At 45.5% G+C, this 12,654-nt stretch overlaps 1 protein-coding gene across 1 annotated transcript in view; it reads left to right on the top strand.

Moving 5' to 3' along the window:
* Positions 1–12,654, top strand: part of HYDIN (HYDIN axonemal central pair apparatus protein) — a 149,189-nt gene that overhangs the window by 30,751 nt on the left and 105,784 nt on the right. The window contains exons 7-8 of the mRNA XM_075101795.1: positions 3,391–3,592; positions 6,208–6,391. Of these exons, the coding sequence (XP_074957896.1) occupies positions 3,391–3,592; positions 6,208–6,391 (386 nt within the window). The remainder of the gene's footprint in view (positions 1–3,390; positions 3,593–6,207; positions 6,392–12,654) is intronic.

Genomic DNA, 12,654 nt, shown 5'->3' with positions numbered 1-12,654 from the left:
AGTACTAGCTGGTGAATACTAGGAAAGCATTCTTCATGAAACCTGAAATTTGTTTTGAAATCTTGTTCAAGGGTTTGCTCATCCATTCATTGAGCTACACTTTCACGCTAAACAAAATTTGTCTTTCTCTTTAGGAATAATTTGTACTGCTCTGAGAACTATTCCCTCTTGCACCAGAATTATCACGTAGTATTAGAAGAACACAGAAGGATGTCTTAGCTCTTCTGTAAATTCCCTTTTTTTTCTTTCCTGCACAACAGGCCCCACAGAGGATGACCCGATGTTAGGTATCTTACTTCAAGATAGTGAAGAGTTATCATGATGTGCCAAGATACCTATGTCAAAAGTCATACAGATGAATGCTGGAATAAAACACAGGGGTTTCTGCTGTGTCAAAGGGCACCGTTCAGGAGTGCACAACCCAAAGCATCTGCTCTACTGCTGTAAAAAAAGTCTAGCTTTTAATTTCAAGTTCAGGCATTGCTTTGTTTGGGATACAGAATGAAAGCTGTGTCCTGCCATCTGTAGGAAATGTATCAAAAATATGTGAGAATGAGAGAACTGACAGCCTGTAATATGATCATGTTGTGTAAATAATGATAGAGCAGATACATCTAAATTCAGTAAACGTGCTTTTGTGGCAGCAAAGCATCCCAAACTGCACACCACAGACATTACCTTGTCAAGTGCAATGCCTAGTGCTACATCACTGTTACAGTACAGAGAGGGTTTTTTTTTAACTTATATATTAAGCAACCAAGAGTCTTAAATGAAATGTCACATCTAATTTGACACCTGAGGCATGAAGTCTGCAGCTGCCCTTGGCCAACCCTGACAGCTCCACTCTCTGTGTCAGTTCATCTGCCTGGTAGACAGATCTGCGGCTTCTTCCCAACTCATTGGCACCTGCACTCTACTGTACGGAGTGATTTCTGGGTTTTTAGATTCAGCATTATGCCAAATACTTCTCTTTGTGGTAGAAGGTGCTCTGGCAAACCCTCCAGCCTTCAAAAGAGTCCTCAGTGCTTGCAGCCAGGACCATAAGGGTGGCTACATCCCCAACTCTTGTACAGGAGAGCAGCGATAGGGGACGTTTAGCAAAGCATGTAGAAACAGGCAGCACATATGCTTTTTCTCCCTGGTGGGCTCTGGAGATAGCATTTTTCTGTGCTGGAGGCTTTATTGTCAGGCTTTATTGTTGTCGTTGTTTAATAGTTTCTGATGGATTTATCTTCCAAGAATTTGTCCAGTTGCTCTCTGGATTTACAGCTGTTAGCCTCTACAGCCTCCTATGGCAGCATGTTCCAAAGGAATGTTCCCTGGAAGAGTATTACTACTTTTGTGTAATTTCTGACTAATAATGTTATTTCAGGCCCTTGGGTTCCTGGTTTATGACAAATCGTGACAAATTTTTCCTTATTTACATTTCCTAGGCCATTCATGCTTTTACAAACCTCTCCCATCTATCTACTATATGATTTCTAGGTTGAGGAATCCTATTCAGTTTTCATATAGAAGCTGTTCCATACTTTTAATTGTACTTTCTGCCCTTCTCTATTTAATTTCAAATGCTTCAGCTTGCTTTTTGAAATCAGAACTTAACCCAGTATTTCAAGACCCACATGGCCATGGGTTTAGACAGTGAGATGATGGTAGTTTTCAGGGTTTTTATTTTGTAGTAGTTTGTCATTTTGATCATTGTAGAGCATTAGCTCATGTTTCCATAAACCTGGGTTGTGCGTGCTCGAAGTGCTGTGCATATCGCCCATTGCTTGGGTCCTGGCTCCTCTGCTTGCCAGTGTATGCCAAGGATTCAGTGGAGGGGAAAGGTAATGCTTATAAAGTGTACCCACCTCTAACTCTTGTGAACGTCAGTTATTTTTATATGCTAAAGTGTCCATTATAGGAAGCAGGTTGTCCAGTCATTGGAAACATTACTCTTTTTATTCACAACGTAACTCATCTCTGGCCACAAATCCCTACCACTCTAGATTTCCTTAAGAGCAAAGAAACTGAGGGTTATATAGGCATGCAGGCTGAATACTCTGTGTAGAGATGAATGAATGACTGTAGAGATCTTCTATTTTAAGGGTGAGTCTTGCTTTGTTCCCTAGCCCTCTTCCCAGAAGGAATGTGATTCTTCTGTGTTGTCTGGCTTTGGATTTAAGGAGTCCATCCAGCATGCACCCAGCTCTCTCTTTGTGTTGTTGCATGGTAGCCTTTTAAAGGCAGGTCCGTCCACTGGCTGCCTTGCTGTAACAGTGAGGAGAAGGCTCTGCCTTTGCACAGGGATGCTCTCCACAATATGGCTGCGTTGCTGCACTTGTCAGTTGGGGCTGGCTCTGAGGCTTTAAGCACCACTCCATAGAAATGCTGTTTCTAGAGAGCATGGCTGATGTTCACTGTTTGCATGTCACCTGGGAAACACTCACCCACAAGGGGAAGAATGGGCTTGGTGCTGAAGTTTGAGGTCAGTTGACTCCCACAAGTTACTTGGTTGGGAAGAATGAAAGTTTGAAAGCTCTCGAAGTGATAGAGCCTTTGGTGGGAGTCTGTTTGGAGGGTGAAATGCTGGCAGGTACTTCAACAAGGCTCCAATCATTAACCAGTTGGTGTGCACAGCCAGGGGCTCTCTCCTCTTCAGCTCAGTCTGAGGTAGAAAGCAAAGATATCCCTCCTCTGGTCATTTAATGATTTGCAAATACTGTGTCGATTTGCACACTCAGGCATAGGCAACAGAGTCCAGGCTGAAGAAATGGGCTTGCAGGGCTGGCATGGGCAGGTTGCTGTGGGCCATGCCCCACCAGTCTTGTTTTGACATATCTTCACAAACCCACAGCAAGTGAGGGCACAATTTCTACAACACAGTGAAGTGCTCCTTTGTGTCCCCTCCTGCCGTGGGCTGTCCCTTGTTCCTCTGAACCTCCCTTTTCTGCCCACATGCCCCAGGCATCTTTGCTTGTCAGCAACAAGGGATCAGGAGAGACACAACACTGATGGTGTGCCTGCAGGAGACCTTGGACGAGCTGTGAGTGAGGTGGGACTCCACGGAGTCACCTGAATGACTTTAATGCAGAATTCTCTGTGACCTGAGTGGGATGGTAACCCAAAGGCCACCTGGGCACATCTGAAAAATCTCACTGTAAATATTGTCACCTTGGGGATAAAACTCTACAAACACACCCAGAAATAAGGTTCTTAAAGTGGTGTTCAGTGCATCCTCATGCTGTACACATGCAGCTATCAGGATGTGATAAATGTACTGATCTGTGGAATGGCTAATGCAGCTAAAACTTGTAACACTTTCTTCTGTTACCTGTTGTTTGCTCTGTTCCTTATACTTCCATCAGCAAATGAGATGAAGAAAGACTTCCCTTTGCTTTGTTCCAGGCGAAGATATTCATACGAGCCTTTATGGAGCAGCTGTAGATGTTAACATCAGGCTAGACAGGAACTCCTTGACAGTTGAGAAGACTTACCTCACACTGTCAAACCACAGATCCCTCGTCATCCACAATCGGAGTGAAATCATAGCCCACTTCCAGTGGAAGGCTTTTGTTACTCAGGAAGAGGAGGATCAGCAGAAGCTGAGGTTTGTCTGAAAGATTCATTTCAGTAAGGTACACTGCCCAAGGGTAAAACTAACATATGACCTCAGAGGGTCATATTCAAAAGTTGGTGCTTTTTAGTGGTTTAGGACAAGTAAACTATCCACAGTATGTGTCACTGAGCTTCAGAGTAATGGAGCGCAGCACTTCCCATTCCAGTTCCACCCATACTCCAGCTGAGGATGATGTTTTGGGGAGGAAAGGTTCATTGCAATGACTGGATAGCAAATTTGTTTTGTGGGAGCACAAACCACTGAGGTCCAGAGATCCCTGGGCTACAGAAGGTTCATGAGGCTGAGAAAAGTGTCAGCATTTGTTACCTGGGACTTAATGTAGCTGCAGGTAACATAACTCTTATGATAGTCACTGCAGTTTCTTCCACTCCACCTTTGATAAGATGGCAGGCTCCTTTTCCAGCAATGTGCAGGGTAGAGTGCTTCATTGGCCTGGAAAATTGAGGCCACCCTGCTCTAGGGTGTTGAATTGCCTTGCACAGTCCTAGTTTCCAGCACAATGAGATATTTTTGCCCTTCCTTAAAGGCTGGGGAGAGTTTGGAGATGGAGGGTTCTGCAGGAAGGGTAGGGCAGTGCAGGACCTGGATGTGCATTTGGGCTTCAGCAACCTGTGTCTTCATGGTGGTGAGAGATAGGGCAGGATCCTCAAATGGTGTCTCTGGCGAAGCTTTGAAATTCTTATTTCAGGCAGCAAACAAACACTTACAGCCTGGGGGGCTGAATTGGAAATTACACTTAAAAGCTTGGGTGGTTTAGGGAATCCTTGTGTGACTTTTCAGACTTGGATAGATGTAGGTGTATAGGAGTTAGTCTGAACCCGTAGCTGATCAGGAAACTGCCTTAAACTGGAGCACTTTTTAAGGGCTTATGAGCAAATAAAGTTAAACATAATTAGGTCAGAAATGCCTTGAAGGTCAAAACTAGTTTTCCACTGTTCTTTATTTTTAATTACACAGCATGTGACTCCTGTGCAAGCTTAGTGTATTAAAAGAAAATCGCATGACCTTCTCTTGGTACTTCCTTGGACCATTCCTTTATCATCTCTTCCCATCTGCCTGTCTCAGACTGGACCCTGAGTGATCCTCTTTCCCCTCAGAAGCAACTACATTTTCCCACAGTAGACTTAATCTGATTTTTATACTATTACGTTTGATCTTGTGCAGATTTGTGTCCTAGATGCCAACCAGGATGTTTTGTTCTCCCTTACTTGCAATATTAGGGATGGCCATAGCTGCAAGGCCACTGTCCTGCTGTCAGAGAAGCTTCTGAGGTCTTGGAGCAGGAAGGACTTTTTCATGGGAGAAGGCAGTGCAGGATTCTGTACTGGGATGTGATCCATAAAGACTTGGGTTGTTAGAAGGTCTATCCAGGGGTTTGCTCTGTCTCCCTCTGCAGGACTTTCTGGGATGTAATGGTGGAATTACTGTCTGTTGATAGAGGTTGAGGTGAGGATTGCTCACAATGCACAGCATTGTAGGTCAGCCATGGGAAACATTTCCCATTGCACTCTACAGGGAACTAGCCAAGGCAAGTATTTTTGACACTGGTGACAGCATTTGCCGAGGCAGCTAGTAATGTCCGTGGCTGTATTTCCTTTCTAACTGTATTTTAATTTAGCTGGGTGATGATTGCTATTCAATATATACTACATTGCCTCGATTTGCTGCATATGGAGCCTTCCACTCATCCCCTCAGTTGTCACCTGCTGGTTCTTCATGGCCAGGGACTGGAACGTGAAGGGGCAACAGCGATACGCCAGCTAGGAAGCAACTGCTCCCTTCTCATCTCTTGGTTGTGATCTTTAAACACTAGAGTGATTTCTGCTACAACTACCAAGTAAGGGAGAGATTAACTGTGTCAAAGCTCTGCAGGAAAGGCCAAAAAGGAAAAAGAGAAAGTGGTTCAAGACTTAAGGGTTGGGGTTCAGAAGTGCTGGGCCTGACTTCTTTATTCGTAGATGCTAGGCAAAGTCCCTTCCTTTCTCAGGGCCTCTGTTTTCAGGCATATAAACCCATTAACTTCACTGAAGTGGTGTGATGCCTGAATTCATTACTTTGCTTTTGAAGTGCCCTGCGATCCTCCAGTGGAAAGCAGTATAGTGAACAGAGAGGAGAGTGTTTGCTAATCCCTGCAGGTCCAAAAGGGAAGAAAAAAGAGTAATGCTAGTAACCTGCAGCTGAAACCCAGCTGCTTCTCCTCTTCCCAGCGAAGCACTGCAGTGGGTGCTTCTTGATCTTTATCTGCCTCCCATGAGCTGCTCTATGGTAGGAAAAGCCAGTTGAAATTGCTGGTGGGTTCTCCATCAGTTGTGGCAGTGGCTTTGAGCCAGGTTGCTCTCTTGAGGGCTGCTAGCTTTCAAAAAAACCTCTTCTTAGGTTATCAACGTGGAGAAAAACTACCTGCCATACTAGCGAACAAGTGATAATCTGATCCATTTGGGACCCCAAGGCTTGGGGTCAGCCCCTTGCTGAGCTGCTGCTCTTCCTCCCTGAGTGCACTGCTGCCCCTGTGCTTACATGGAAGTCTCTGCAAATATGTTGCTTATTAAATTGTCTGCTTGGTTTGTCTCTCCTCATGGCTGCAGGCTGTGTCGAAGGCTGCAGAGGCAGGAAGATGATGAGACAGATTATTTTCTCAAGGAGTGCATGGTGGACCCCTCCCTCCGAGAACGCCTTTCCCTTCTCTCCCACACCTTCCAGAATCAGAGGGCAAAGGTGCAAGGAGACTCCATGCTTTTCTCTGATGATATTTTCACCATTGAGCCAGTGGTAAGTGATAGCTAAGAAGGTCCATCCCTCCTCCTCCTCCTTGAATTGAGGTCACTTGGCAGATCCCCGCATCAGATGTGTAAAGGGAGAAAACATCAGGTTTCTAGTGAGGCAGGGGAGCTTGTGGCAAAAAGCATTTCTGAACTGCATGTTCCTGACAGGCAGGAAGAGCCTGCCTAAAACTGAGCTACTGCAGGGGCTTTAAATAAGTGTCCTTAGAGTGTTCAGAGGTGTTGATGATTATATGTAAGGGCGTACATATACTGAATGGGGATTAACAAAGGATGTTAGAGCACTGTCAGTTCACATATTGACCTGAAGAATGAAACGGTCTTCTGTGGAAAGGAGGCCAAATGCAGCCCAAGTTTAATCACAGAAATACCAATCCCTTCATATAAACTGGACCTATACTATATCTGAATCTCCCTTCCAGTGTCATCTGTGAGCCTGGACACAAGACTGGCAGGTTTGAATGGGCTTTTTGAGTTATATTGCACATAGGTGCAGAAATTTTTTTGCTTTTCTGTTTATGCAAGCTAAACCACATGACCTCCAATCAGCTACAGCTCTGAGTCTAAGTATTTGTATGGTCTGAGACAAAGAATGCCTGCTGTCTGAGCAGTGCAAAATCCCTTCTCATCTGGGAGTAAACCCTAGAAATAAGCCCAACCTCTTCTTTTTTTTTTTTTTTTTTTTTAAAATAGGTGAAACTAATTTTACTTTTCTTTTTCTCCCCAAGGAAGGGGATCGTGTTCTCTTTGTGGTTACTCCTGTAGTCATGTAGCCCATACAGGCTGAGAGCCACCAATATCAGCCCAACTGCAGTTTCACACCACTGTAGCTGACAGCAGCATGTGTGACCAAGAGATTGTGTCAGAGCAGTAGGAATGCTGTAGAGAGTGGGAGCTGATTAGCTGAGCATTGAGAGCATCCTGCAGTGCATTAGAGCTGATTTTGGAGTGTGTCTCAGGGCTTCATTACAGTCAGACTGTGCCTCCACAACTCAGTTAGCCCACCCTTGAGCTCCTGAAGTGCATTAAGGTGAGGCCCAGAAGTCTGGCTGCCCACAGTACTGAGTCCTGGTACTCCATGTAGTGAGGTAGAGACATGAAGTGTATTCTGGCCTCAAGTCTTGAGTGGAAACCTTTCCTAAACAGCTATGTTAATGCTACCCATTTTGGTCCAGGACTAAATGTAAGTGGGCTACTATGGGAGTCTCTCCCTTCTGTCTTGGCCAGCATTATCAATCTTCTGTTTTCCATTAATTCCATTATTTATGGAACAACCAGTTTCACATTTAGAGTTTTGTTTACGTCTTTCTCTTCCCCCTGACATATGGGTGTCTTTACCTCAAATGATAGTAGGTATTTTCTCCTCTTTATCAAATGTATAATCTAAAAACCCACTGCCACTGACTTCCCATGTCCTTTCTCCAGTGATGGCTCCATAACCTTTAGCGGTGACAGAGACACTTCTTGTGGTGTCACACAAATCTGCTGGAGAAGCCCCCGAAGCTGGGACCTTGCTGCCTCACAGACTTTCTGGACAAAAGTGGCTGCTCTTTTCCTACTTATCACCATGATGTCTGAGAGCACCCTGTAGAAATAATCAAACCCTTCTAACAAGTGACTGGAGGAAGCAATTGCTTCCAGAGGTTAGGAAGCTGATGGAGGGATAGTAGTCTTGGAAATGCTTTCTGGGCAGGGTGGCTTTGCAGGGTTTGTGCAGAAGCTTTGCTGTGAAAGTGAACCATTAGCTGCTGTTTTTTTCAGGTGTTGCTGTCAGTAGAAGCTGCAGTAGGTCACTTCAGTCAGTATTGAGTTAACTCTCCGATGAAAATAATAACAAAAGAGAGAGGCAGTGATTTTGGAATTGCCATGTGACCATGAACATTTTGAGCAGCCATCCAAGCCTGTGGGAAACAAGCTGTTACGCAACTCTGACTTTCCGAGTGCGTCTCAAATTTGGTTTAATTTATTTTTGCAAATACCCATGATATGTCAGCAGAAGCAGCTGTGACATAAGGCCAGGTGGCTACCAAAGGACAAAGTCCTTGCTTTTTACTGCATCCTCCCCACCACAGCTTAGCTGTAAGTTACATTGCAAACACATCGGAGCTGACTCCTTGGAAATGGAAACCAGAGAAAAGGAAGGACAAGGATTTGCTAGCATTGCCCTGACCTTGAGAAGTTGTTGCCTGGTAGTGACTCCTCAATACCATGTGTTAACTCTGAGATGGTGGAGGCAGCCTTCAAGATGTCCATGTTATGAAACTGCTACTGTTGTTGATCCAGAGGCTGGGCCAGGAGGTAGCAGCACTGTTTGTCCCTGCAAATCTCCACCCTAGCTGAGGAACCAAACTGATCCCCATCCAAATGAGAGGTTACTACAGAGCACTTAAGTTTTTGGTAGAAGGCACCATCTCCAGTGGGAGCTATGGTCCGCACAGCTTGCTGTGGGTTCAGTTATTTATGGAAAGAGGCAGATATTACCTTTGGCACTGCCTTTCTCTTAAGTGCCCTAAACTAGCAGGACGCACTTTGGGTGTCATTTCAGTACTTCTGTTGCCACCTCTGTCTTTGGTTTTCTGTGTGCTTTGAGCAGTGATTTCCTTTCTGTGGATCGCCTTCCCCCTCTGCAAAACAAAGTACAGGATTTGGCCAACAGTTGGTGGTGCCCAGCTTTTCAAGATCATTTTTTTCTTATTCAGGCTAGTGGAGATCTAGCAGATTCTCATTATTTAGGAGCAGAGGGAAGGGAATTTAGGATCTGCATGTATTTATGGTTGGCCTCTTGCATACCTCTGTAGCTGAGAGTCATGGTGTGCCATCCCCCATGGATCATGTTGCCTTACGCTGTAGCAAAGCCAGGGTACAACAGCTGGACTTTTTGTGCTGTATCATCATACATCTACCATCTGTATTTTATGCCACCTGCCAGTTGCAGACTGTCTGAAGCTGATATTAAGCCAGAGGTGTTGCAATATCGTGTTCACAGCACTGCATAGTTTTGTGTCCTGGTTAGCATCCACGGTAGTTTTCCATGCTCTGACTCAGCTGCCATCTTATAGAGAACACGCTACCCCAGGCAGACTGCTGCCTCCTGAAGTGTCCTGAGGCTCATATGCATGGAGCAGTAGCCTGCGAGGGTGGGTAATGAAGCATATCCTTTTAACCAGCAGTTCTTTTTCCCTGTGGGGTAGCAGAAATGTGAGGAACCTCTTCAACGGCCTATTTTCATTTCCCAGGAGAAATAACTCACAATATTTTCTAGTTTTATAGTCTGACATACAGCAGTAACAAAGGTAAAAATGAGAGAAATTTCCCAGGATAGTTATTTCTTTAAAGAATTTGTTTTAGCCTTGAAATAGTAGAGTAAAGTGTAACTGAATATTTCTTCTTGCCTTCCACCTTTCAAGTCAAATGGTCTGGCTTATAGCTTAACTGACAATACAGGGAAGCTATCTGTGGATGTACTGCCAAAAGGTTCTGACTGGACACATTGAATTCTTTGGAATGGTGATTTCCTATCAGGAGCTCAAGAGACTGAGTCTATTAACTGCTGGTGCAGTTTTTCTTGGGAGTGAGGATATGAGTGCAAGGCTCTAGTAATAATGCTCCATTAGGATTGTTCCAGAGAGCTGTGCTGATGCATATAAAGGGATGAGTTTTTTGCTAGTCTGTAGGCTTGTTTCCTCTGGTACCTTAGAGGAGCCTCATCTGCCTGTGCATTGGGATCCAGCAGCTCGGATGTAGGGAGATATACCCCTTGTCAGGATCTTGGTGCATCACTGAGTGGTTTCCTGGAGCATGGCAAGACATCATCCCTGGCGAGGGGGGGCAGTTTGTGCTGTACCCTCATCTGTTTGTTGTAAAAGAAGAAATGACATCAGCCCAAAGCTTTAGGCTCCCTCCCGCGCTGGTTAGTTATACAGTGTACAGAGAAATCCCAGCAACATTGCAGCAATCATTGCGATCTCGGCGGTACCGAAAAAATCATTCCACCAGGGACTCAGCCACTCTGAATAATGCCTTCAGGGGCTCGTTTCCACTCTCTCACTGTTTGGAGATGTACACTTGTGGTGTTCTCCCAGGTTCTTGCTGAAGGTGTATTTTTTTTTTTTTTGGTGCAGTGGAAGTTCACCGATTTGATGTTCAGTTTTGGTTATCTTGGACAAGGATCAAATTCTAGTGTCAGACATAAGCCATCCAGGCACTGACACAGCTCCCATTCCCCTTCCAACAGCAACGGTGATGCAGGAATGGGAGGAGGCAAGGAAAATTAGGGCTTTCTGTGTCATGAGCAATGTCTCATATCCCACGTGGAGATCAGCAGGCAGCCAGAGCAGATTGCAAAGCCCTGATATTGCTCTCCTGCCTTCTGTGCCTACTTGTCCATAAGCAGAGGGAGCCTTGGACAGTGAGTCCCAGCTGGCATAGCCAGCTCTCTGACAGGGCCTTGCCTTCACTTGTGAGCTGGTTTCCAAATTTTTCCTGCAAAGATGAAGGCAGGCATGGTTTTCTCTCTAGGAACTGATCTGAGATGTCAGTCTGGGTGCAAGAGCTGGCACGCAGCAGGAGGCAGGGTATTGCTGCTGTCTCTGCCAGGGCCCGGCTATGTGGTGCCTACTAGAGATGTGTATGGGCTACTGGGGGCAGGGGTTAGGTGGGGATGAGAGTTGAATGGGGACAGGTCCCATGGTGGAGGGGGAGAAAGTGTATAGGAGCGGACTTAATATCGCACAGGAAGATTTGTGGCAAGAGGCAGGGTCCCCTGAGAACAGGATAAGTGTCGGCATTGTTAGCCCAAACAGGTAACCCAAAGCTGCAAAGACCAGAAGGAATTCCTCTGAGTGGCAGCTGTTGGTATTGAGCTCAGTGTCTGCAGAAAGCCCAGGGCACATACAGAGGCTGGTCTCTGGACTATGAGATAGCATGCAGCCGTACGCTCCTGGGGCTAGTACATCATGGTGTGCTGTGAGGACTATCAAAGGTGATTATGTTACTCTGGGGAGGAGGGGTATCCTTACTGCCTGCCTTTGACACAAAACTCAGGTGTCCTGGGTTGGTGGAGAACCTGCGCAGTTCAGCTTCTGCGTTCAAGGGGATGTAGGCTTTGTAGCCCGAGACTTCCTGTAGATGATCCAAGTTAGATACATAAAATTTATATAGTGTGAAAACTCCCACGTCTCTCCTGAACACTTGAGGGTATTCATGCCTTGAAGATTCAGCCCTTACTCCCCCTGTGTGTTGGGACCTCCCTGGAGAAGCTGGGGTGAATGACGCTGCCCTGCCAGAGGAGCTCCTGGAAGGTTTTCTGTGCCCTGAGAGGAGCATTAGAAGTACCACGGTAGCCTGGGTGGACTCTGCAGTGGCTAAAAGCCTTGCTGTGCCTCTGTTTCTGTGGGCTGTAAAATCAGGAAGTGGAATTTACTGAATTTTTTTTATGAAGTTCTCTTTCTATTACCTCCTCCCTGCTGTAGTCACAATGTCTCCCTGTATGTATTTACCATTGCTGTCAGGATCATTGCTGTGCAAGTCACGTTAGGGGCTCAGGCATGCAGAGTATCAGTCTGTCTGGCTGCCAGAGCTTAGTGGGGGAACAGGTAAGTTTGCTATCCTAGTCCTATTCACCCAGAGCTCAGTTGACAGTGAGTAGATCAGAACAGTTGATGTGGGTGCAGCTCATAGCAAGACAGAGCTGTTGTGAGCTCCAAGCATGTGCTGTTTCCCACTCTTGTCCCAGCCTTCTGGCTCTCTACCACCTTCCTAGGTTCCCTGCCCTGTCAAGTCTGTCCCTATCCCTGTCTCCATGATATATTGCTGTTTCTGTGCTCCAGAACAGTGGGGTGAGATCACTCTGTTATATTTCTGTCACAGATGTGCTAGCCTTGGAGTTCATCAAATCCCAAAGTCAGCTAAACTTGCTCAGCTAGAAAAGTGCTCTGTTGTTAGCAGATACATATTCATCAGGCCAATGATTCGTGTTAACTTTCTTCCTTTCCTGCTTAGCTTCATTTTTGCTTATGAATTTTATTACACTTGCTTCCATTAATAGATGTATTGCCTCTGCCAACCTCTGAGTAATAACCAAACTGCCCCGAAGTGTCCACAGGGCCAATATATCTGATTGTGGCGCATAAAATAGACCAGTGAGTACCATCAGCCTGTGATCCAGCAGAAACAAGCAGCAAAAGAATACTTTATTAGTTGCCCTGAAAGACTGATGCTGCTGCATTAGGCTCAGGGAAGTTTGTTTTATGG

Source organism: Phalacrocorax aristotelis, chromosome 8, assembly GCF_949628215.1.
Source record: "Phalacrocorax aristotelis chromosome 8, bGulAri2.1, whole genome shotgun sequence".
In the NCBI taxonomy this organism is placed as follows: domain Eukaryota; kingdom Metazoa; phylum Chordata; class Aves; order Suliformes; family Phalacrocoracidae; genus Phalacrocorax; species Phalacrocorax aristotelis.
The sequence above is the reverse complement of the archived record's forward strand: the minus strand, read 5'-3'. Positions and strand labels throughout refer to the sequence as shown.